The sequence below is a fragment of the Dinoponera quadriceps genome, unplaced genomic scaffold (assembly GCF_001313825.1).
Source record: "Dinoponera quadriceps isolate SergipeBrazil2010 unplaced genomic scaffold, ASM131382v1 scaffold1425, whole genome shotgun sequence".
NCBI classification, from domain to species: Eukaryota; Metazoa; Arthropoda; class Insecta; order Hymenoptera; family Formicidae; genus Dinoponera; species Dinoponera quadriceps.
In genome coordinates, this window is record NW_014555679.1 from 1,666,452 (window position 1) to 1,691,598 (window position 25,147).

The 25,147-nt window shown below is 47.0% G+C and overlaps 1 protein-coding gene across 1 annotated transcript in view; it reads right to left on the bottom strand.

Moving 5' to 3' along the window:
* The window catches only part of LOC106745123 (kielin/chordin-like protein), a gene marked incomplete at its 5' end in the record, with an annotated part of 128,850 nt that overhangs the window by 87,849 nt on the left and 15,854 nt on the right, over positions 1–25,147 (bottom strand). Inside the window, one exon of the mRNA XM_014620407.1 lies at positions 12,986–13,006. Coding sequence (XP_014475893.1) covers positions 12,986–13,006 — 21 coding nt within the window. The remainder of the gene's footprint in view (positions 1–12,985; positions 13,007–25,147) is intronic.

The following is a 25,147-nucleotide window of genomic DNA, read 5'->3' on the forward strand; positions in this document are numbered from 1 at the left end:
ACGCGCGTTCCTGAATCCCGGCCTCCCTTCTCTCTCTCTCCTATTCTCCGCGGAACTATGCGCGCCGGAATTGCGAAACCGCGCGTTGTAACTTTCGAATCCAGATGCCGGGGCTTCGGGGAATATATTGCGTAATGCTTGAAACGGGGAACCATCGGCGTACCAATTAGTGGCGGCTGCCAGGGGGGGGGGGACCTACGGTAATACCGACGAAACGTGCCGCCACTTTAGCGTAACTGGATCTGTTACTAATTGACGGTCGAGTGCGTCGCGGGTCTGCTCCGAGCGGGCGAAATGGAACGGACTTCTTACGCGTATGACCGTTGGCAGTGTGTGACTGTCATCTCGTCAGAGTCGAGTGAAAGTTCGACCGAATAGATTTAGATCACAAGAGGTTAATAAACGGGGATTATGTTTTCAATGTTGCTTAAGAGGATGTCGGAGTGTCAGAATTCACTAGAATTCCAGGAACTCTCGAACTGCGTACAGGAGCCCAATTAGTTCCCGAGAAATTGTCTATACGGAGTCGAGACGTCTTAAGAAGAGAGGTAAAAAGTGTCGGGCTTTAAATTACCAAAGTGGAACACGGTTCGAGAAAGAGATTCGAGACGCAGGGGGGTGTGTGTACGCGCGATCGTTAAGGCTGTCTAACCGAAAGCGAGACACAACTCTATCATTGTAAAATATTAGCCATCACCGTCGCCGAGATTGGCCGGTCCACGTTCAGAACTGTGATTTACGGTTAGTATTTATCGCGGCTACTTACCGCTGATTTATGACTAATCTGACATTCCTCGCGCGCGCATTATGTCACACATCGCAGCCGTCTCTCTCTCTCTCTCTCTCTCTCACGTAATAGACGCAACGCTTTAAAAGTCACACACGCGACGGCGACAACGAGTCGTCTCCTTTTTGAAGTAGCCGCCTAGCGTTCGCCTACAAAGCCGCACACACCGAATTATCCGCAGCTGCCGCCGTCTATTATTATCTCGATTCTTCGCGCGTGACGCCGAATCAGGCCAGTGATGCATCTCGATCATCGCGCGATAACGCCGATGACGTCGATGGCCCCGCGCCAAGTCACGACTGACAGCGGATTAACAATCGATTGATCAATTTCCCGCGAATTCGCCGCGACGATATCCACCGACAATGATGCGGACGGATTTATTCCGCTTGACTGTTTTGAGAACAGGACCCGAGTCGGGACGATCCCGCCGGCACGCCGCGTTCGAATTTTTCTCTTTCACGGCAAAGCTCCGATAAGCGCCGAGACTATATTTGCGCAGCATCTCGACCGCGATAATATCGTAAACAAATATTTGCGCCGAAAGCGCACACACATACACACACCACAGTGTGTCATGGTCTTTTAAAGAGACACACGGGGCGCGCGAGATAAATTATGCTCGCCAGTGCTCATGTCGCGATATCGGCGGTCCTCCATCTGCGACGGCGACGGCAAAAAGAGAGTCGTCTATCGAGCAGCTTGTATTTCAATTCCATTCTCCTCGGCGCGGAAAGATGGAGATAAAGAGAGTGAGAGAGGAAGAGAGAGAAAGAAAGACCCCGCTGCGTCGCATTTTCCCAGATGGTCGCGGGAACCACTTCGAAGCGATGTTCGTACGACTTCTCCGGCAAAGACGAAGGGACAGAAGAGGAGGAGATGGTGGTAGAGCCTCCTCCTCCCAAAGGCTTCCAAGTGGTTGGAGCGCGTCCTTGAGGCAACCTCCCGACAAGCTCGCCGCCGCCGCCGGTCGCGTCTTACCTGAGCACGGACACTTAAGCGGCTTACCAGGTAATTTGCCAGCGAGATCGATAACCGATAATTTACACGCCGGTTACACGACGTCCTCGGACGACTCCATCGCGCATTGCGGCGCGCGTGGGTGGTTTACGAGGAGTCGCGCGCGAGCACAACGCCGATTACACCTACACGCTACACCGTGTGTCTTCACCGTCGCCGTGGAGGGTATGCGGGTATCGCTCGTAAAATCCTCGGGGCTGGATAGATAGAGGTGTCGTCGTCGTGGTCGCGAGCACGCGACGATCGTCGGCGCGATGGCGTAATACGCGAGTCGACGCGGACGACTCCGGGGAAATCGATGAACGGGCAAACGGGCGAATAGATGAATGGGATAGATCATCGCCGATGGCGATGTCGACGCGTGGGAGCCGTAATTGTCCCTATTGTCGGCTCGTTTGTTTGCTCTCCGGGAAACGCGCGCACCGACCACGTCGTTTCCACGAGCGAATCCGCGAACGGTGCTCGTAAATGCTGAGAAAAAAAATCCCAAATGGCAACAATTACCAAGACTAACCAAAGTGAAATAATTTCGACTGAATTGTTTGGTTAGTGCGACCAAATTATTTAGTACTACGTATTGTACACAGTATACGGTACTATATATAATCTATGCTGTATCCGGGAAATGTTTATACAGATATTAGAGCGCGAGATGTCAAGTTGATTTTTGCGTTAACTCGCCTTCCGTGACAGCTTGTAATACGCGTAATTGAAGAACGCAGTTTCGGCGCGTTGTAATGAATCGACGGCGGGGAGGAGGGGAGAAAGCCCTTCTCTTAAAACGGAACTTCCTCGTGATAATTTTTTCCACGTAATTGAGAAATCCAGTCTGCGCAGGGAGATGCATCCCCTTTTGGCGCGCGAGCGGCGAGGTTTCGTCTAGATTGCGTCACAGCCAGGCGGACGGAAGGACCCCGAGAAATAAAATGATAAAAACACGTCGGCGGAAGGAGAGGATGAGAGCGAACGTGAATGCGAGAGAGAGAGAGAGAGCGAGGGAGAGGAGTGACGGAAGGGAGCAGCAAGACACAAGGGAACTCTCTCGTTCCACGGCTCGCCTGTTAATTACTGGCCTTATAACCAGTCCGTGCCTCGTACTATCCACAGAGCAGAAAGACGGAGAAAGAGAGGCAGGACAGAGAGAACGACACAAAGAGAGGGATTCGAAGCCCCCAGGAGCCGGCTAACCCCCTGCCGGCGTCCCGTTAATCTCACCTTAACAAGGTTTAACTACGTCTCACGAATTCGCCAGGTATACGTACGTATCACACACGGGTACGAACGTGCACACGGGACATCTTCTAGCGCGCGAACACATATACGGTATGTGCACACAAATGCGTTCGTATATACGTGTGTGTGCGCACTGTATATGTGCACGCACGGGTCACATGGGGATGTATAATTAAGTTTCTGGGCCCGCCGCCCACACAGGATGTGTTAAACCGATATCTATTAACCCCTTCAGCGCCGCTGTATCGTTTTCAGCTAAGCGTCTCGGACGAATTAGTATCCCGCGTTTGATTAACGTTTTCACCGCTCAAGGGTGGGATTACGCACTGATGGCCGACCGGGCACCGTCACCTCCGTGAACCGTAAAACGGAATGCCCGAAACACTATTGTAATATTCTTACCCATGTAGGAATCGTATACATTCGGCCATTACTGTGAACCGGCGAGGTACTAATTCAGCAATGAAATATGGATTTCATGTTACGATAACAACGCCTTAAATAGGAAAGCGGGAGATGTCACTAATGCGGAGCCGAAATAACTCAGCGATGAGAGCAATTGCCCGGCAAGCGAGAGACTTGGGCTTTAGGGCGTCCTAATTTGATCTGGGACATATTTTGAAGGACGTGAACAATTTTTTTTGAATATTTAAAAAGAACGGTTATTCGCGTGAACTCCTTTCTTTACCTTCCTTCTGAAGATGATGTTTAGTACCACGTCCATGTTAATTTTGTTAGATTCTAGCACTTATTATCAAATCCTTTTTCAAATATTCTTTTCCCAGCCTACTGGAAATCATCGTAGTCAGTTACGGTATTATCTTGACTCATTGCTATCCCACCGTATTCCACCGGTATTAAATCGGCACTGGAGCCGATACCTCGCCAGTAGTTATTTCCTACTTGGGCGCATATTCGGAATTGCGTCCGGCCGCTTCCCCCGTGCATTATCCGCGGCGGTATTCCGCGCGCACGCTAGACATCAGCGGATAATTTCGGGGCCAATCTATGCGATATAACGCGTCGTGGACGCGAGTGGTGTGAAGCCGAGTAACTAATACGCGCAGTTCCATCTGTCTATCGCGTGATGGAATATGCACATGCGTGCGCGAATGCGAATATACGAACATGTATAATGCTCAGATAAGGCGATTTCGCCGCGGGAGACGCGTTAAGCCGATATCTATTAAGGTATGTGTACACGCCTGGGTGTGGGTGTACAGACGTATGTGCGTATGGACGGGTACGTGTGTGCGCGCGCGTCATACACCCCTCCATGATACAGCTTGACGATCAGCCTGAGCGAATTGCCCCGAGCAACTTGAGAAATGTCATTAAGGGCCCGCCGAGGCGCGGCCAATATCCACGTATCCGCCGCTATGTGTCAGCCGTATTAATAAGCATTGAGCTATTGCGTTTAGATCACAAGATGCAGCCGCCTAATCCTCCCGCCTGCCGATCGTCGGATAATGCAATCACCGACCGCCTCTTTTCTCCATTAAACGCCACCGGGTGAATACCGATCTCAGATAAGTCATCGTCGTAGACCACGCTCGGGGAAACTACTCAGTAATGGCAGCTGAATCTCATTAGCTAGTTCGAACTTGATTGCCGTAGCTAAAAGTCGGCTATTAGAAGTAAAATGCATTTGATACGAGGTGCAATTTTATTGGCTGAAATTATTAACACGAGTGGCTAAGGTTAGTTATAATTATGCTCTCGCTCTCTCTGTTTCTCTCTCTCTCTCTCTCTCTTTCTCGTTTGCTCTGATTACATCGTATATAGACAGTACGAAACACATTTATATCTATCTACAAAGTGGAGTAGTATTTAAGATGATTGATTCATGATCCAGAGGTCTCGGGTTTCGAGTCCATCAGTGCTTGAACGTTCTTTTCAGATACGATATAATTATAATAATAATAATAATAATATAAATTGGACATGAAACTATTTCTGATATTAATCATACAATGATTGCGATGATCAGAAGTAGTTCACGCCTTACAAAGGTAAGGCAGCGCAGCACGTGTGCTGATATTAATGTCTTACCTGAGTGAAACGATAATCACGATATTATTGTGAAGTTGTGACGAATGAGAATGATAATTATTAAATATTATATAACATAGCATTAACACATATATAGTATAGTATCAATGCAGCATTAAATCACGTAAATGGCGAAGTTTAAGACAAAATCATTATACACTAATTCCTCCTGTGAGTGCACGTGCGACGTGATCCGTGCAATAACAATAATTGAGGGAATAAATAACGACAGGAATTCGGCGGAATGCCGGGATTCCGAGAGGAAAAAATCCGCAACGATGTATCATATCGCAAAATATCTTTGAATTAGCCCCTCGCTTCATTTGCGTTTCGCGATAAACGCGTTAATCAGAGCCTCGCAACGGCGCGGACATGCGCGTCGCTAATATTTATGAGCATTTTTGCGGCGTACATTGCGGTCCCGCCCTCCATTATTTCCACGGTCATACGCGGCAAACTCACCATTTTTCACGCGAATTTTCCGAAAATGAGGTTTCAACGCTCGCTCGCCAGCCGTCGGCTGTCCGACGAAATTATCCGCTGCCATGAGCACGTCTGTTTTTATGTAGATACATGTCCGCCGCGCGCTCGCGCGCGACGTCGCTGGTAAAGCGGCGGGCGAAATGATTTCCGGGCGTATAACGCGCGTGTGTGTAACTTTGCGCAAATTCTCCGCCCCCTTTCTGCTCTTTTTCTCCTCCTCCCTCGCCCTCCCTTTCTCTCTCCGCGATGTAATAGTGATTCTAACGCGGATTTATAGTTTCCTCCGCGCGATTTTGAAATAATTCCTCCTGCGAAATGGAAAATATATAAGAGTCGATTCGTGAAATACACACGTGCGGACACGCGCGTAATGTCGCCTCGTCGAAGCAACGACGCTCTCGTGCGTCCGAAGAGAAGAACAACGCCTCTCGTCGGCGTAATTCGCACGGTTTTCGAGTGAATGGCGGGCGGCAGCGGAGGCGGGTTACACGCGGGCGGCCGATGAGCGTAAATTGTTGACTGCTCGCCGGGAAACCCGTTAACCCGTTTCGATTTATGCCTTCCATATTTTATAACATTCTCGACATCGTCACTCCGCCGACCGCATCGAAAATAAATGCGTACGGCGCGAGAGAGAGTGGGAGGAGAGGGAGAGAGGTCTCGCGCACGTGAGCCCGCTTGTAATTGTCGACGGACCGCAATCCGTTATCAAACCGAATGATCGAAACGACACGACGAATTAATTGGAGCAACGCACTCGACTCGTCAATCCGCACACAATTATCGTCGGATAGATGCGCGTCCGGGCCCTCCTCCTCATTTAAATCGCACAGCTGACAGTCGCGCCGCGGCGTGCGACGTGCACCGCGTTATAAAATCGCAGGTAAATGTCAGGATCGCGCTGTTATTATGGGAGCACGCACGAGATCGAAACACAAACGGGAGAATTATCGGGCGTATTCCCGACGAAGCGACCGACATCGAAATCGATGAAACCCGCTGCTGAAAAGTGAACGCCACCGTCTAGACGCGTCGTGGAAGATGATTACTCGAAGAAACGGCGTTCGGTGTGATTAAAAAGATTACTGGCTCGCAAATTTATTTTTTCGTGAACCTTTTCGAAGTTCATGAAATTTTCACGCGAGTACACAATGTTTCTCACTGTGTGTATACGTAAATTTATAAACATAAGCGCGCTTAACGCGGGCGGAGTCTAGCCGAAAATGTTACACACGTCGAAACGCGAAAAACGATGATTTCCTCATGAATTCTTAAACAATATGTAAGTCTGATCGATATTTCCTTGCTATAATGTCAAAGTTATGTATCATAAATCATGTTTATAAATATTTAGCGTAGATTTTTCGAATTTCTTCGCGTCGTATTAACCATAACCATTCTAACAGTATTGTCACAGAGCAGTTACTTTAAAAACCGATGACGCGCAGTAGCTATTCGGAAGCGTTATTCGCGGAGCGCAACGAGCCGGATATACAATAACGATTAATATATATTACTACGAAAATTGCATGCATAAAGTATTCCCATGTAATTTTCATAATTAATCGTTAATCATTAATCCTCTTATTTTAAACCGAATGTGCATAAATAATACGCTTTAATTATGAATGTGTACGTATATAAAATAGAATACACGTAGATCCACCCTCCCCCTAATTGATCCCGCATAACGTATCGTCGCTTTACAAAGCGACGAAGCGCGAACGACGCTCCGGGAGAGGAAGTAATACCCGTGTTGCGACCAGATTGTATACCTGAATTAAGACGGTCGCGTGTCACATCTTTATTCTGTGGCGTGCCGAGATCGTGGGCCTTGTCGTCGGACGCCTTGTATACACGGGACGATGAAGATAAAGAGGCGAACGAGAGACTCGGCCGGGTCACAAGTGTGCGTTAACGAGCGACACGTCCCGTCATTAACGTCGACCGAACGAATCAATTTCAAGCGCGGGCCAGGTAAATCCGCCGCCGCCGCGGAGAAAGTTGACGATCGCGAGCGCGCTCGGTTAGAAATTTTACGGTTGCGCGCGCATATCCCGGACGGCGAATTAAACCAATAAGGCTTGCTCTTGTTCCCCGATACGCGACACGGTTCGATAACGGCTCGCTCTTTTCGACGGAGACTGTTTTTTTTTGCCCTCTGCGGAGTATCATCCGGAACAACAATGGTGGCTCAGTTGGGATTTTTCTTTTTATCGCATGGACGGGAGCGAGAACGTATAAGATCGCTATGGGTGGAGAAACGATCGTGCGCGGTTTGTATCTCGCGAGATTTTTTTCGCCGATGCGAAAACACCGTCACACACCGCGTTACAGCGAAGTCCTGAAAAATACAGCGGTGCCGTTTAAGAGAGGACGAGCGAATTATATTTTTTCTTTCCCACAGAGCGCGCAAACCGGTTGTTGCGGCTGCCGTATTCGGGCTCTTCCGGTGGCTATAAATGTCCTACGCGATAATTTTTGATTTACCGGCCGTCTGTGCGAAAGTGACAGCATCATTTTTATTTATGAGACGCGAAACGCCGGGGAGCCGTGAAATTTACATCGGCGGCAGGCGCGGAACTCGGTTAAATCAAGTCAGAAAATTACCAACTAATGCAGTCAGCTTCGATTGCGCGATCGATCCCCTCGGGACAGAATTCCCCGTCTGTATCGACCGGTCTGATGTTCGCCAAAAAAAAAAAACTCGAAATGGGATCAATCCACGCTGATATTTCGTTGGAGCGGCAATCGTTACACACGTCAGCGTATTAACACTTTAATGGCCACACGTCTATGCAGTCAAACGTCGCCAGGGGCCGGCAATATTTTTGAAGAATTAATTAAAAAAAACTTTATTAAAATTTGTTGTTTACATTCATAAAATAACTTGTTTACATTCATAAATCATCACACAGAGAGTGTGGTACTGGCCAATAATCTTCGGCGGTAGCATCACACACATGTTGTGTGAGCGGACAATAACAGTTGTTCCGGCTATCACACACATGTTGTGTGAGCGGCCATTAAAGTGTTAATGAAAAAATTAATAATTAAAACAAATTAAATCTGGCTAGACTGTTGAGATAATTGGATATTAAATAGTTTTTCTTCTTCAAGTCTCGATAAAATGACCGTAAGTACGCTGAGAGAAAAATCTCTGAAAAGTAAAAAAAAATGTTTATTCAGGTACTAATTCAGGTAATAATTACGTATTTACTTATATTAATGTACATATTTTTCTAAGAAAAATTTTTTCCACATGAGAAAACATACATTTTCTAAATCTGTAGCTTTGCATGAGAATAATTATTGTATTCTATTAGTTTACAGCCGGTATAGCGTTATACTTCAAAATTTCCTACCGGCTTTTTCAAGTTCAACGTAGAATTAATGCAAAATCAAAATTTTGACTCGAATCTCGTAAATTCTCAAGATACCGGGGGCCACCCATAAGAGACATTCAGGATCGCGTATTAAAATCTATATACACGTATAATATTTGCCTTTAATATAGCATGGTTTCGACGGAATATGCGGGTGCCGCAATTTTCCCATAGCGTTTGGAATTACGGCGGTGTAAATTCTTAGATATAAATTACACCCGAGAGACCCGGCTCGCTCGCGCCATGATCCAAAATTAATAAGCCTGCTGTTTCTATTTCGCGCGGGGTTAATTTAACACGCCGTCGATGGAGTGTACAACTTAACGTAATAAAGACGAGGCTCGGTCGTGTCGGTGGCGAATCTCCCTCGGTTACGACGCGACGTAAAAATGCAGCGCCGCAAAGAGCGTAATAACTTATTCCGCGGACGTATCCGTTCCATTCGGCGATTCCTGCTTTTGTCACGGGAGGAACTTCCGACGCGGGGCCCGCCAGTCGTCACGAGGAAGATTTTCTTTCCACGTTTGCGAGAGAATTCGTCCGAATTCCTTCAACTCGATGTGAGTCGCGAATGAGGGGGGGGAGGGCTGCACGCTCGCGGAATAAAATATAATCCCACCGATAACGCTGTGTCGAGTGTTAATCCCGACGGTAATACGTTAGGCCTATGAAACCTGCACGCGTTTTCTCTCGCTTCTTTCGTGTAACACGCTATATCTCATTTCTATTCTTCTTACGCAAAAAAAATCGAGAATAATAACTATATAATAATTATAATAATTATAATAATAACTATATAATAATTATAACTATGTAGAATTTTTTTCATGCGAAAGCAATTTTGATCTTTATGCGAGATTATATATATTTTTGCTTATATATGAGAATATGAATCTTGCCTTCATACTAATTTTTTTCCGTATATTATCAGGCCGATCCAGTGAGATAACCGGTTTCTTGGCGGCAGCCAGTCTGCAAGGGTAATAAATAAAAATTGCTAATAAACTTAATAAATGTAAATAACATTCATGAGATCGAAAAAGAAATGCAGGAACCACGCTTTTTACCATTTATTTCGTGACGTAAGTCTGAGAGAACCGTGAGATGTTACTTGTTATACTGCCACTATCTTACTTCGGTTTCAAGATCGCGGGTGTTACTCTCAGGGTTAAGCTGCCGTTTGGCTACTTCTATAGAAAGCCGTTGCAGCCAAAAGCGGATGATCCGGACGCTGCCGTGTATTTCAGTTGCAAAACGGCTGCCTCACGGGCCACGGCTGTTTATTATTCGCGGTCTGCGCCGTAAAGGAGGCGATTTTCGCTGCGACGGCGTGGCGTTAAATCGCCGCTATGTACGAATCCGACGGAGGGAGGGCAACACGAGTCGCGCTCGAGACACGTAAAGCCCGCGTATAAGCGCGAGCCACGGGGGGAAAAGTTAGATATATGAAACCCAATCCGCGCCATACGTTTCCCCGATAGATCGGCCATACGTACGCGGCGGAATGGATTTAGGACGGGGATAACTGCTAAATTTCAAGCGTTTCGTCTGATTTGAATAAAAATCGCCCGACGCGGTCACGGGAAACTGGTGCGTGATCTACGCTTTTCTTTGTCACGTGTGTGTTATTTCATATGCCTAGGAATGCGGTGTGAAGTATTTTAATTACCGATCCGATACGCAATTACCGGTCCGATAATTTATTCAGTCGCCTAATCGCGTCATATTATTCCGGAATGCGTCTCGCGCCGTCCGTCGGGAGACGATAAAAAAAAAAAGTATCAGGGATCGATATACCATTTTGTTTTAGCATCTAAAACCTTGTTGAAGGTAGAATTAAAATTTATATGCACGGATGCAAAGTTGCGGTATATCTTCATTAAAATATACTGTTTTTTTTTTTTAATTACATATTATCGATTCACGGAATAACCTAATCCTAATCTTTCTTACGTGGCTCAGCGACAGACGATAGAGATTAGCGCAAGATTCAAAGTGATGAAAAATTTCAAAGTTTTAACTAAAATAAAATAAGTTCGTCTAATAAATTATTTATCGCTTTGTTTGTTATTTCAAGTTTGGCCATCTCGTTCGCGGCGAACGTGGAGCAAGCCGTCGCTTAACGGGCGTGTTCCTTCAAGGCCGACGATAAATCGACCTTCACTACTGCGGACCGTCGTCGTCGGGCCCGTCACGCTCGGTCGCCGCCGCCGTTGTCGGGCGATACACACACAAGGTGTCGGGATTTATTACTAATTATGACTCGGCCGGATAATTACATCGTCGCCCTCCGCGTTCTCCTAATGAGTGCGGGAATTTCCTAACGTCACGTTACGGGGGAGGGGACATTATCGAGCGCTCGTGGCTTATCAATTACCGAAAACGCAGGTCCGACGGCTGCCTCGCGCAGCCCGGCGAGAATTTTGCGTGCGAACGGCGTCGTGCCGACGATAATGAGCCTTGCCGATAATTAATAATCGCCGGGGCGACGATAAGCGGTTACGGAAGCACAGTCGGATATTAGCACGCGCGGGGCGTGCAAGGCGGCTCAGGACCGCAAAATCGAATGCACGTCAGGCGAGCATGAATGCGCCGTCAAGCAAGCCGCCTGGCGTTATCGGAGGTTTATCCGTTAATTAGTGCACCGGCCGACATCGCAAGCGCGAGTGCCGCGCGCGCTTCAGCGATAGCGGGCGTGCGTGTCGCGCGCGCGTTTGACCTCGCGGCGCTCGTCGCACTGCCGAATTAGCAAACAATGGCACGATATTCTGGAATGATCGTGCATAATTCTAAGATCTCTCGTCGAGAGCGATGTATATAACACGGATGCAATGTGCTTGACAGATATAGACAGTTTTACAGTCACTATTTTACAAAGAAATCGTATGAAGTTGTTTTCTGTTATGTATCAGCTTCGTGATAAAGAATAGCGCACAAAATCCTCTCCGTAGTAAAACGATCCACCTAGAAACTAATTTTGGCTCTTTGTGTGAAAAACAAGTACGCTCGCTTGAAATTGGACATTTTCAGTACGCAGACACGTAATAACCGCGCTTGTCAGTTGCATTCGAGGGTTTAATATAATCATTTCGTTGCCGGAAATTCAACTGGAGGACGCGTGTTCCATCGAGAATTATGTAATTCGACATGGCGAATTAAGAGAGAAAGAGAGAGAGCAGCTCTCCAATTTAGTGTTCCGTTAAAAAAAAAACACACGCCATAAAGACGTGATAACGTTTCGTAGTTTTCTTTCTCTACGTTTTCCGCAGGATAATGTGGCTATAAATCAATATGAGAGTGCGGTAAAATCGGCCGGCGGTACCGAAACGAAAGCTACGCGATATCGATTAAGACTCGGCCGTGCGAGCTTATCGTGGCTTATCGTTTAATTAGCGCACCTGCATCCGCGCGAGAGCCCACTGCAGGTGCGCATCTTGCCTATCGCGCGCGCACGCATTCACGCACACGTACGACCGCACGTGTGCGCGATTGCAAGCGCACGGCCGATGGCGACGTATGCATTATTGTGTTTATTCGCTGACTGGCGTGTTACAGATAACGGTTCCGCTGCGTGCGGAGAACGGCCAGAGAGAACATTACGTATCTCCTCGATATTATTCAATACATCGCTGGAAGGAGCGTATCCGGGAGCGAAGGGAGAGCCGCGGATGGTCGCGTCATTACAGCCGGCTGTGAATACGACGCCGCGAGAGAGTGAGCGTCGACCAGCTGTTTTGTTTTTCTTTTCATTTGTTTCGTCTTTTCATGGAGATGCCATTCCTGAAAACTTTGCCGGCAAAATACCGACTTTTTTTTTCCTGCGAAGTTTGCGTCACATTCACTGCATAGAATTATATAAATAATGCTCTTACACAAAGTACGCGCGAAAATGAACTGGAGGCATTGCTCCGATATGCGAGGAAATCGTTGAAAAGATAAGTTTCCAAAATTGACATCTCCAGACGTCAGTTAACGCAAATATTCACGTGTTACCTGATACAGAAGTACGGCAGGTTGTACATACCAGATGTGTCGGTGCTCCAATCTGAAAAATATCGAAGAAAGATTTTTAGGCCTTTTCAATTAAATTCACACGGAAAACAGTAATTTTGGTCGCGTATCCCGATCGCGCGTCACGCCCCTGAAAGCCTCGTTTCCGCGCGCGTTTTCCATATTTCCGTACGCGCGCGAGATCACGTCCGTTCTTTCGCCTACGAGTTTCGAAGTGGGAGTGATGCCCCTATTCATAGCCGCGGGTCGACACGTTCGTCCATGCGTCTGTCCATAGTAATGCAGATTCGGACGTGTAACCAGGCGCGCGTATGATTACGGATAGAGAGAGAAAGAGAGAGAGAGAGAGAGCAGCGGCGGCATATCGCGCGTTAGATACGGTATCCTCGCGAAGAGTAAAAGCGGATAGCCCAAATTGCTGACTACGTTGCGTCGTTCCTGCGGCATAAATGGCGTACACACACACACACACACACATAAACACACGAACGTATCATCCACGAATACATTGGCGTTTAACCAGTACCCGGGAGAGAGAGAGAGAGAGAGAGGGAGGGAGTGGGAGGACTCAACTGAATCCTTCCGTTTATATATGGAAATGCGCGTACGCCTCCGCCCTTCTCATCCTCCCCTTCCTCCCCGCAGGCCCCTCCTTCGTCGCCCGAATCTTTGGAACCCTGGATATTGCCGACGGTAGGAGTCATGATGTTAAATTTTTCGACCCCTCGCCGAACGCGTTGACTTTCTGCCTGCGTTCTCGTTGGCACGCCCTTCGCCCTTTGTCTCGCGGAAAAATCGGCGCGTCGTTGTTCCACGGGGTCGGGAGGAGGTGCGGGCTCTCCCGCCGACGACGACGACCTCGAGATCCTGAGATTCGGGTCGGGTCGGGTCAGGTCACAAGTCGAAGAATCGAGCGAAAGCGGGATGTTGGTGATTTTCATTTCTCGTGTTCGCGTCGCTCTCGTCGAAAATTCACGGCTAGGCTGACCTTAATTACCGGATCTGGCTCAATAATTGAAACGTTATTATGAATCGGATGGAGCGGTGCGGGCGAAAAGTTATCGTCGAAAAACAGTCGAACGTCGGGGTCGTCCGATAATGAAGCTCCAAGTGTGCGGAATGGTATTTGGGGCTCCCGGCCGACGAGCGTTATTTATTTAACCCTTTAACGGAGTGCGGCGGCTAATCCGACCGTTGTTACGTGCAGAAGATTCACGTAACAAAAATATCCGGTTATTCGGGCGAACGGAAAAAATTCTATCGTTCCAGTAATATTTACTTGATCCAACTAAAATATGGTTACTCCAATACTCCTTGGCAAATATTTACTAGAAGCAGAAATATAATTCTATACACAATATGATATTTCATTCGTTACAATAATTCATTACAAATTAAGGTATTATTGCGATCAAGCTAGTGTGTTTGTCATAAACTATAATTAAAATATATTTAATTGACAAAAATATTAGTGACTTAAGAGGCTGAAAAATGGATAATTATGTTTACTTCATTGTTAACACTTTTCTTCTGTGCGGTGGTCGAAATTTCGCAGACACCTGAATCCGCCGGGTGGCAATCTCGGGCTGCATGTATTTTGGCTGCACATACACGAACAGCGCGGCTTCGTGCGGACAATCCATCATCACGTCTAACTTTAAGGAAGGACACGTATACCACCTTCGGCAGGATTAAACCGCCTCGAAGAGACGAGGGAACGGGACTGTCGCAGGGACCGCCATCCGACAGTCGGTCTTATTAATCAGTCAATCCTGTAACGTCTACCAGGACGAGGGGAATACACTGGTCTTGGGATCGCGAATCAATCACCATCTATCTGTCTACAGCCTAACGAGCAACAACGCGCTTCGCTTCATCCTTCAGAGCTTGCAAACGGGCGTCAAGAACGACGACCGGCTGGGTCGAAGAAAAAAGAAAGAAACTTGCAAATCAGGGTGAAATAAAGAAAAAAGGAGTGAGAGAGCGAGGAGGGAGGAGGGGAAAAGGAAGATGAAGAGATAGAGACACGGAGTAGGGCTCTCTAGGAGGGATCGTGAAATCGTGCTGACACGTACTACCATCGTCCGCCTAAATTTGTCGACGATGCGCCTCCCGAGGCCGGACTTGTCGGTGGAAGATCCCTCTCGGCGGCGAGGTTCCGCGCTACCCTCCTCCCTCGCGCCATTCCCGTTCTCTTTCGCGCACGTCTCCCTTTTCTTACGGCCGTTGCACGTAAGGGCGCTTCCTCCCGCGCATCGACGCTCTGTCCCCTAATTTCGTTTCATCGGCGCCCCCACACGTCTCGGCTTTCCAAAGCCATTTGCGCCGTAATGTTACGAGCCAACAAATGACGATACGCCCGTCCGCCCACCCCTCCGTCTCTTCCGTTTCCCAGGCCGTTCCCTGCGATCCCTCGCCGGTTCTCCCGTCGTCCGTTTCTCCGCTCTTATGCCCGACCACGGCGTATACACACCACCTGCGGAAGTTCAGCTACTAAATTGAACCTCGAAATTCCGCCACGGCGCGAGATGGGTTCGGCGTATGAAAGCAGATTAATGAATTAATCAACGGCAGATGCTGCCTCCCCCCGCACTTCGTACGTTTCGACCGGTTGCCACTCGGTATGTGTGTGTGTGTGTGTGTGTATATGTGTGACGAATTACTGGTGTTTCGTGCGCGAATTCGCGAGGGGAAGCGAAGGATCTTCCGGCTGGTAGCCGTGCGTGTGGCTTGATATGAGAAGAGGAAAAAGGAATATATATAGAGGAAAAGCAGAAAAACTGACATAATTGACTCTCTTCTCTCTCTTTCTTCAGTGCAACTTTTCCGCTGCACATTCTGTTTCGTTGAGTTACATCCGTGGCGATTACGGAAAGAGAGCGCGCTCTCGGTTGCTCTCTCTCTCTCTCTCCCCGATCGACCGATTTCGATAATATCGTAGAATAACAGATTGACGAATGTCGGGATGAGAAATGAAATCGCACTCGTTATCGAATCGTGCGATTTCTGCTCGAGCTACCCGAGGTTCTCCGGAGAGCTATGATCGGACAAAGGCATGCTCGCGCTCGCGTAATAATTCAATGTAAAAAGGCGCCCTGCGACCGAATCGGCTCCTCGTGGTCTTCTCTTCGATTCAACTCGTTTACTCGGCGGGATGTTTCGGAATGATTAAAGTTCGAGGCGTGCCGGCGTACGATCGATCCGGCCGATGTGAAAATTTCACGGACCGAGCGGAATAAATCGCGAATGCGCGATCGATTATAACCGGAAAATGATGACAGAGAAAGAAAGAGGGAGGCTCGTGCGTTTCGCGAGCGGATAAACTTCGAGGGATTGCTTTGCAATTCGGTGAAAAGATAAGAAGGAAGGGAAAAGAGAGAGCGAGAGATGGGGAGGAGAGAGAGTATAGCAGTTAAGTTTGAGTAATTAATTAGAAGCTTCTCAATCGACGCAAAGAAGGACGTCGCTTGTACGGCGAAATTGATTACTTAATGCTGCCCGACAAGCGAACTCCCGTAAGTTTCGTCACAGCGAAGATCAACCCTATTCCACTTACGATTTGAACTCCGATAAACTACGCCTCGCTTGTTTGAGTTGCGCCCAAGTCGACAGACTTGCCCTCAGCGCTCTCGATCTTAAGTCGCAACCCCCATGTTGCGAACTCTAATTGTAAGTTATTCCCGCCTGGCTTTGAGACCGGCAGCAGTCTGCCCCGATTTCTCATGCAACTTTGTGATCTTTCGAAATTATAGTCGGTTAATCGGTTAAATTTAACGGCTTCCCGACAATTCCCGTGGCATGTTTCCGCTGCGACATCTCGATCGTAAACCTTCGTGAGAATATAAAACGATTTACAGAAACAGAACTTTAATCTTGAACAATCGTTACGTCGGTAACGTACGTGTTAACAGCCTAAGACGGAAGTTAAAGGTTCTCGCTTGGAGCCTTTTTACATTCGCACTCCGCGCGGAGGCTGAGCTACCTCATCTTCCTAAGCTTGTCACGATTGGTGCTACCCCTTTTCCTAATTGACCGATTTCTCCTGTATACTACAGGGGGTGACCGTTACTTAAACGCCAATGTTCCACGCGAGAAACTTTTCCCGAAATTGACTTCGGCCACGATCTTTTCTAGGAAGCGCATCAGGGCGAACAGGTGGCTCCGAGATTCTCAGCATTCTTCGAACCGAAAAACCGACGTTTTTCTTCCGACAATTTTTATCCGACGCTTCTCTAATTTTCCACGAAATTACGGCTGCTATACATAGAACAGATAATTGTTAAATCTTTCATTATTGCGCATATAAATGTAATTCTTTTCTTAAAGCGTGCCAATTTTTTACTTTCTTTCTGTGTAAAATCGGTACACCATCTTCTCTTATGTCTAAAATTATCTGTTTCAAGAATGACGTGACAAATTTTTCAAACTTATCTTTGAATATTCGAAACTATAATATTTGTATAATATTTATATATTGTAAATAAGCACATTTATTAGATTTAAGGGCTCTGGGTAGTTTGAAGGAGGGAAATAATAAAAGACCTTTGAAGACTTAATGCAGAACTGACATTTCCATTTGGAGTCTCACAGGACTAGCGTGTCAACACACTAAGCGACAAAGAATAAATACGCCAACGAAGGGTTAAGAATGAAATCGAAAGAAAATCGATCAGAGGTCGCGAGTATCTCTCGTAATTACGACAAACGTACTTCCAACAGCGCGTCGCAAAATAAAGGACGTCGTGGAGTCGCAAGGTCGAGTATCGGAGATACCGGGCGAGACGTAGACGCTTTTTAAGCCGGCAGATCGGCCGTGGATATCCGGCGCATCGATCGTCGCGGAGAAGCTGGGGGTTTTAAGCGCCGAAGATTTTCGCAAAAGTAAAGCCCAGCAGCAGCGACGGCACAGACGGTCGGCTCGCCGGAATCTATGAATTTTCGAGAGGCGGAGAACTGCGGGATTTCCGCGGCGACGATGACTCGTCGACTTCTCGAGATATTGAATCTGCGATCGCGTGAATCATTTTTATCGCGATGCGACCGTCGCCGCCGCCGTCGCGGCGGATCGTTCCCCCTCATCAAATATTCAATCGAAGTTTACAAAACGCCAGGTCGCCGAATGAATCTCATTATGTCGTCCTGGACCAATATTTGCCGTCGGCAGAAGCACTCGACGACTCGTGTCGCCGGAAGTTAACTCGGCGGCCGCATAATTCCCATTGTTTCTATTGGAAACCGCGCATGCCGAGCCGCGCGAGAACATCCGTCTTGTTCAAGCTCGTCGGGAAGAAAGCCATTTACAATACCGCGCCGCTGGCGAAAAATTCTCGCCGAAACGCCCCGACGACCGAAAGTACGCGGCGCACGAAAATCCGTGTTATAACGATATTCACGAAAGAAAGTTGGCAAAGAATATCAAAGAAAGAAATGTATTCGTAACAATATATAATATATACAGGGTGTACCGAAACCACCGTGTGTCCTTAACACGATAGATTCTTTGGGACATTGTGAGAGTTTAAATGGGAAAATGGCGAGACTGCGACGATTTTTTTCATTATGAGCGATTAAATTCGCCCGATCGTACGGCCGACATTTTCCGTGCTCAGATAACTCATGACAACATGGACGTATGATCTTCATAAAGAGAATAATCTTGTTTAGACGTGGCATATTTCTGCGAGTATCGTAGAAAATTTAAGAACGTTAATATCGAATATGTGTTGAATTGAATTCGGATATCACATGAATCAGCTGTCGAATTAAAATTCATGGTTACATAAAGTATGGTATCGTTTCCGACCGAGGACTCCGCACCCCCGTGCACACACACACACACACACACACGTGAAGAAGAAAAGCGAAGAAGAGGAAGGAAGAAAAAAAGGCGTGAAAATTCCACGTGTAAATTCTCAGGCGGGCGATTTCGCGTATCCAAGATCGAGATACAGAAATGATCTCGCCGTGCGTGTTACGTTCATCGCCGTAACGGCGCGAGACGACGGGCGGCGTGGCACATCGTCGGGTCGCGCCTCGCTCTTTTACGAGGCGCCCCCTTTTGTCTTCGCTCGTTAAATCGCCCTTTCGGGGCCGGAGGTGGTAATTTCCCGCGGCCGGGAATATTGCTGCACGACGGTTAAGAACGAGGTCATTATGTGCCCCGAAGGCTCACAGCACCGCTCGCTGCTCGACCCCATCCCACACGGCGGCCGCGCGGAATTGAACGTCGCGGGTGTAAACAACTCCGTCGAAACAAGCGAGTCGCGCCGCATTACGTGATAGCCTTTACGAGCGCATCCGTGTTACCGGTTTAACCTAACCTGCCCTACGCGACCGAAATTCGCTGACTTGAGAATTACGCCGAGGAAGAGCGCATGCGAGTCTCCGCCGTTTCTTCCGGGGCGAGGGGTGCGTCTCCGGTAGCAATTTAAGCGGCGATTCGTTTCGTGCCGTGACGTTGATGGGTATATGATCGTTAATCTGGAGAACGGCGAGGCGGTCGCTTCCGTTTTCGATAACGGGATATTTACGGAGGAGGGCGGAGGAGGATTCCGCGATTGTTTCGAGGAGAATCTCGCCCCGAGTGCCTTCTCTCTCCGTCCGGGAAAAAGAGATCGCCGGACGAGAGAGAGTACCGCCGGAATTCTGCTCGATTGCCGATTATCGCGTATACCTGACGACGAGGAAAAGATGAAAAGTACGCGGAGACGGTGTGTCTCTCGCGGAGATCACCTTCGCGCGCGTTAATCGCGGTTATCGTAAAAAATAAATCTTTCACGAGTCGCGCCGCTAATAGCCGTGAATCACACTGATATCACATCGCGTCGAATTCTTAACACATCGAGTGAATGGAAAATAGATTGCCGATTGACGAATGGCTCGAACGGGCGTCGTCAATCTCTTTCACGATTTTTGTTGTCGGACGTGAGAAAAAATGCAGAATTATTCGTCGATCTCGCGAAATTAGAATTCGCAAGGTATAACGGAGGAGTTCCGAGCGAGGCCTTCGAAGGGGAAGTGACGTTTAACAACGCCCCTCGAGGGGAAAATTCATTAAAAATATTTCATCTTGGGAACTCGGGATATCGATATTACACGTGAAATTTAAATTTATGTGTCAAAGAGTGTCATTATAAAATAAAGAGAGAAAAAGAGAGAGAGAGGGGATAGATGAAATACACGATGAAATATTTTACATGGAAAAGACTCGTAGAACGAGGCGACCTCGTCTTGAATTTATCTTTCCGATTTGAACGCGGGACCCGGCAAAATCAACGCAGTCGTGCCGAATGAGAGGGATTACTTACTCCGGAAAGCGCGATATTTCGAGGCGCGCGCGCGCTGCCGTGCGCGCGCGTTTGAAATATAATTTAAAGTCTGCCAGCCGGTGTTATGAAATTACCATCCGGGTCTAACAACTGTGCCGTAACTAATTCGTTATCATGAAAATCCTCGAGCTCCGTGACCCCGTTTGCGCCGACGGTGATCCCACTGGCCTCGTGAATCCAGCGGAATACGGGCGGAAGTGGATTCCGTCCGAACAAGAACTCACGAGTGCGATCGTGGCCGGAAGTCGGCCAAACCTCCAGAAACTCGTCCCTGGGAAGACATCGCGAAGTTCCCACGGAACAATGTTCCGACGCGCGGCGCGGCACTTGCCGCAATTCTTCGTTAAACGTTTTGCGACGCCGCCAACAGTCGTGCGAAATATCGTGCGACAATTTAATACCGTTGTGCAGGAAAAAAAGGAAAGAGGAGGAAAAAGGAAAAAGAAGAAAAGCGGGAAAGGAAGAGTCGTTGAACGTGGAATAAAAAATGAAATTATTCTATGTAGCAGAGTATTTCAAACGGAAATGAATTTTCCCGACAACCCGTGTGTATGTGTGTATGTGTGTGTGTAAATCAATCTTAAACGTTACTTCTTTGCTTTTTCAGCGATTTTTCAAAATTAGTAACAAGGGGAGGGTAACATGGTAATCTTAAGATTGATCGATTTTTCCTTATTTTCGCAGTGAAGTAAAAGTAATGATCAATTTTTTTCTGAGTAACTAAAAGCCTTGCCTGTCATTTGCATAAATTGGAAAATTTATAAATAAATTGGAATTTTATTTTTAATTTCAATTTTTTGAGAACATGTCAATCTCGTCCAGCCCCCATATGTGAATAAAATGATGAAGGTTGAAAATAATATTTTTATGCGTACAAAAGATAATTTTCATAAACTTTTTAGATTATTTCGTTATTATACAACACAATAAAGTACAAATAGGTACAATCCAGTCAAGAACAGAAATGAAAACAATATTTATAATTATATAATTTTTAAAATAAAATGTACGCATGCATAATTTTGCCCGCACACGATATTCACATATGATATTTCGTTTTATTTCATTATCTCATTTATCCAGTTAAAAAATATTGCAATATGAGAAATGAAGAATAATAATACGTTATTATATGCGACTTTAGATATTCAGTAATTTTATAGAGAAGAAGTGAAATTGTTTACAATAATTGTGTAATTCTTTATGAGAAGGAATATCACAAAATTACATGTGAATGTATCCAAAATACATTTCTCATTATATTATCTATTTTGTTGGCAGATTAAACTACAACAGATTATTTATTACTAATAGAAGCCTCTAATGAGTTCGACACTCATTCGTTATTTGTTATTAGCTTAAACAAAATTAGCAAATCTTCATCTTATCCACTTCGTCATTTTATCCTCCTTTCCTCCACATTATAAATATATGACTTATCGCGACGTAGCTAATTTTGTAACAAAATGCGTTTACGCGCAACGTGTAAAATTACGCGACAAGAGCGGCGTTAAAATTAAACGTCCGTTTGAAGTAATTTTTTCACGAGGAATATCGAGACGCGTGAGCGCGCAACGGCGTTTTTCTTGACCAGTCTCTCTCTCTCTCTCTCTCTTTACAAAGGAATCGAGGGGTCTGCAGCTTTCACGGTTGACCTTCTTCATCATCCGATGCATGTCGTCGTATCAACGACGGTGTCGCAACTGCCGGGCGTTTTGTACGCGCCGCGCGGAAGCTTAGCCTCGAGCGCGAGCGCGATTTTTCTTACTTAGCAGCGAATGACCGCGCATGTTTCCAGGCAGCTTGTTATCGTTAAGAGCTGTCGGACGAGGAAGCGGAGGAGCCGTCGCTCGGGCCGCGACGGAGCATGAAGAGGAGGAAAACTCGCGCGACCCTCTCCGTCTCTCCTCGCGTTCCTCGCGCTCGAGCGCATAACGATTCGCGATTCGTCTTGCTCGCGGATAGAACGCCGGCCACGGCGATAAGCGTCGGATTAGCGTCCGTTCTCTCTCTCCCTCTCTCTCTCGCGTATGCACAGCGAATACCGTATGAAATACGTAACGAAACGGAGAGGGATGAGTTTATCTCGCGAGCCGCGATAGTATCAGCGCGTCGCGGCGACAAAGGGCGCACTATGACGCCGCTCGAGCGCCTCCTCGGCGCGATGTTTCAGCGCGTTATTGAAACGCGTAACTCGCGCGAGTAATTCGTTCCGCGATAATCTCCTCGCTCCGCGAGACGTGTGAGACTTTTTTGACGCGTTATAATCTCCTCGCCGCCGCTGGAATCTCCCGGAGTGTCACTCGGGGATGGGCGACGCGCGCGACGTGTTATCCTTCGGTAAACCCCCCCTCCCCGGCTCCCTCTGGAGAGAAAAATAAGGTAAAAAAGAAAGGACAGGAAACCAGTTCTCGGGAGCTGCGCGAGCGGTGCGCGCAAAAAGATAATCGATACCATTAAAGACCCATGAATAATCGATTATGCGGACGTGCCGTTTCCTCCTTTATTAAATCGATTCGCCGCGCTTACACACGGCCGTGGCTATTTTCCTTCAATGTTGCCCCGCTTGTGATACAGGCCTGTTTATCAGAGGGATAAACGTTACGCAGCGCGTTATCGGAGGAGCCTCGGGTGAGTCGCCCGATAATAGGAACAAATTTGACACGCGCGTCCAAGATGAAAAAGGAGGAGAGATGCTTTTTCGCGTCTCGGTGAAGCGGACTTCGTGAAACTTCCTCCTCCGCGTAACGCACCGCGTCGTATTTTCGTATTTCTTCGCCGTTGGACGAAGGAAGACCGAAACTTTCGATAACGAGAGAGAGAGAGAGAGAGAGAGGCGAAATACGCTCTCCGCATGCACGGTAAAAAACTAACAACATCTGCGAATGGAAGGCGTGTCAGTGTCATTTCCAAGCGGACCGAGAAGATTTCGGTACGCCGACGGCGGTATTCAGACTTGCGGAAACTAGCGTGCACGCTTTCAAAACACAACCGATCCTCTGCGCGGTGTAACGCCTGCGCGCGCGAGCGAGCGTACGTAAGCGCAACCATTAAAGGTGACACGAGAACCGCGGATAATGACGGCGGAAGCTCCCGCCGAGCGCAAGCGACCTTATTCCGCGCCGACGCCGCGGTGCGGAAGTTGGAAAAACCCAGAATCTTGAGAATAATCTGTTCATGTGTCGATTATCTTTCTTGGATAATTAATAGTAGTATCTCGTTAATAAAGACGAATATACAGAGCGTCCCAGGTTTTTCCGTACAAACTTGAATATGTTTTATAGGCTGAAATAAAAAATAAAAAAAATACGTTACATTAACGTAGGTCTCGAAAAGTTTCATTAAAAAAGTTATAGGCAAAATATGTGACGCGTGATGTCTTGTTATTACCCTTTGTAATGAGCTCGAAATTTCAAGAAAAAAAAGATAAAACAAAAAATGTGATCGAGAAGCAAATTGAAAAATTTCGAAGTTACGAAGTTTCTTTCGGCACGTGTAGTGCACCACTGTGCGTTGGGTCACCGCGGTCGTCGAATAAAAACGCTCGTTATCCGAATGCCGGAGAGGAGGATTAATGTCCGTCGCGAGTTACAGTTACAATGTGATATAATTATAAATATGAATTACTGTTATATTCCTCTTATAATTGAGGGAAGTAGAAACAGAAAGATCGTTATCACGGCTCTTTGATCTCAGGCCGCGGCGCACAGTCAGTGGTGAGCTCGCATGAATCGTGGATGAATCCGAAGAGAGGATATATCGCGAATAATCGCGCCGTGAATTCTCGTATCCGCTACGTAAGACTCGCTTTCAATCTAGTCCAGCGAGACGCGGAGCATGTAGAAGGCTCCGTAAATTCCTCCCCCCCCCCCTCCGGCGGTCTCCAGTCACTAGGCTGGTTAAGGGTGAAAAGTGGAACAGATTACTTTCCCGAGCTTCTCCGTCGCTCTCCGTTACGACGGCAACGGTGTTAGCCGCCCCCGTCCGTCGCTTGCCTCTTACGACGGCGGAGATACCGGACGGTAACTCTTCTTCGAGTTCTGCCATTTTTCCCGGGCACGGAGAACATCCAGGCGCGCCGCGACGGTTCGCCAATTCTGAATTACGACGGTCCTCGACGGCGATTTCTTCTTTTTCCCCCCTTCCTTCGAAAACGCTCGGCTCGCGAAAACGCTGCGTAGCGTTAGAATAAAATTCCGAAATTTCGCTTCCGCACCGATCCCGCAAATTCTCTGCCGAACTTGAAGAGGACCAGCCCGAGATATTAGCATTCAGATAGTTCTATCTGTTCCACCTGGAACTATTACAAATGGTCCCCGACGTTTTCGTCGTGTAGCGTGAAGTCTTAAGAAAGTGTTTAGAGATCAATATTTCGGGATTATTTAATATTCAGAATATCTCCCCCGATATATCCCATATGCATTTAATATTTCCCTAAGCCCAAATCATGTGTATTAATCACGTAAACTGCTCGACTGCAAATAGAATGTATGCGATAAGCAAACATTACATAATTAACATGAGTAGGCAACATGTTTAATGTGGTAAATAATAAACAGGTTAATAAAATATTAAGACATCATCACGAATCTTTTACGGCGGGAAGGGGGGTTAAAAAAATTTTATATTCCTTCCTTCTTTGTCTTCTTTTATCTTATCTTTTATCTTATCTTTTTATCTTTATATTCTTTTCTCGATGTTGGAAGGGCTACAATCGGATTTGAAGCTTTTAAAAAGAGTCGATAAGGAAGAAGCTGCAAAGGCAAAATAACAGTTGTACGTCCAATAATGCTGTTTACCAAGAAAAATTCCATTTGGAAATTCCACCCAGCCCCCCATTAAAAATT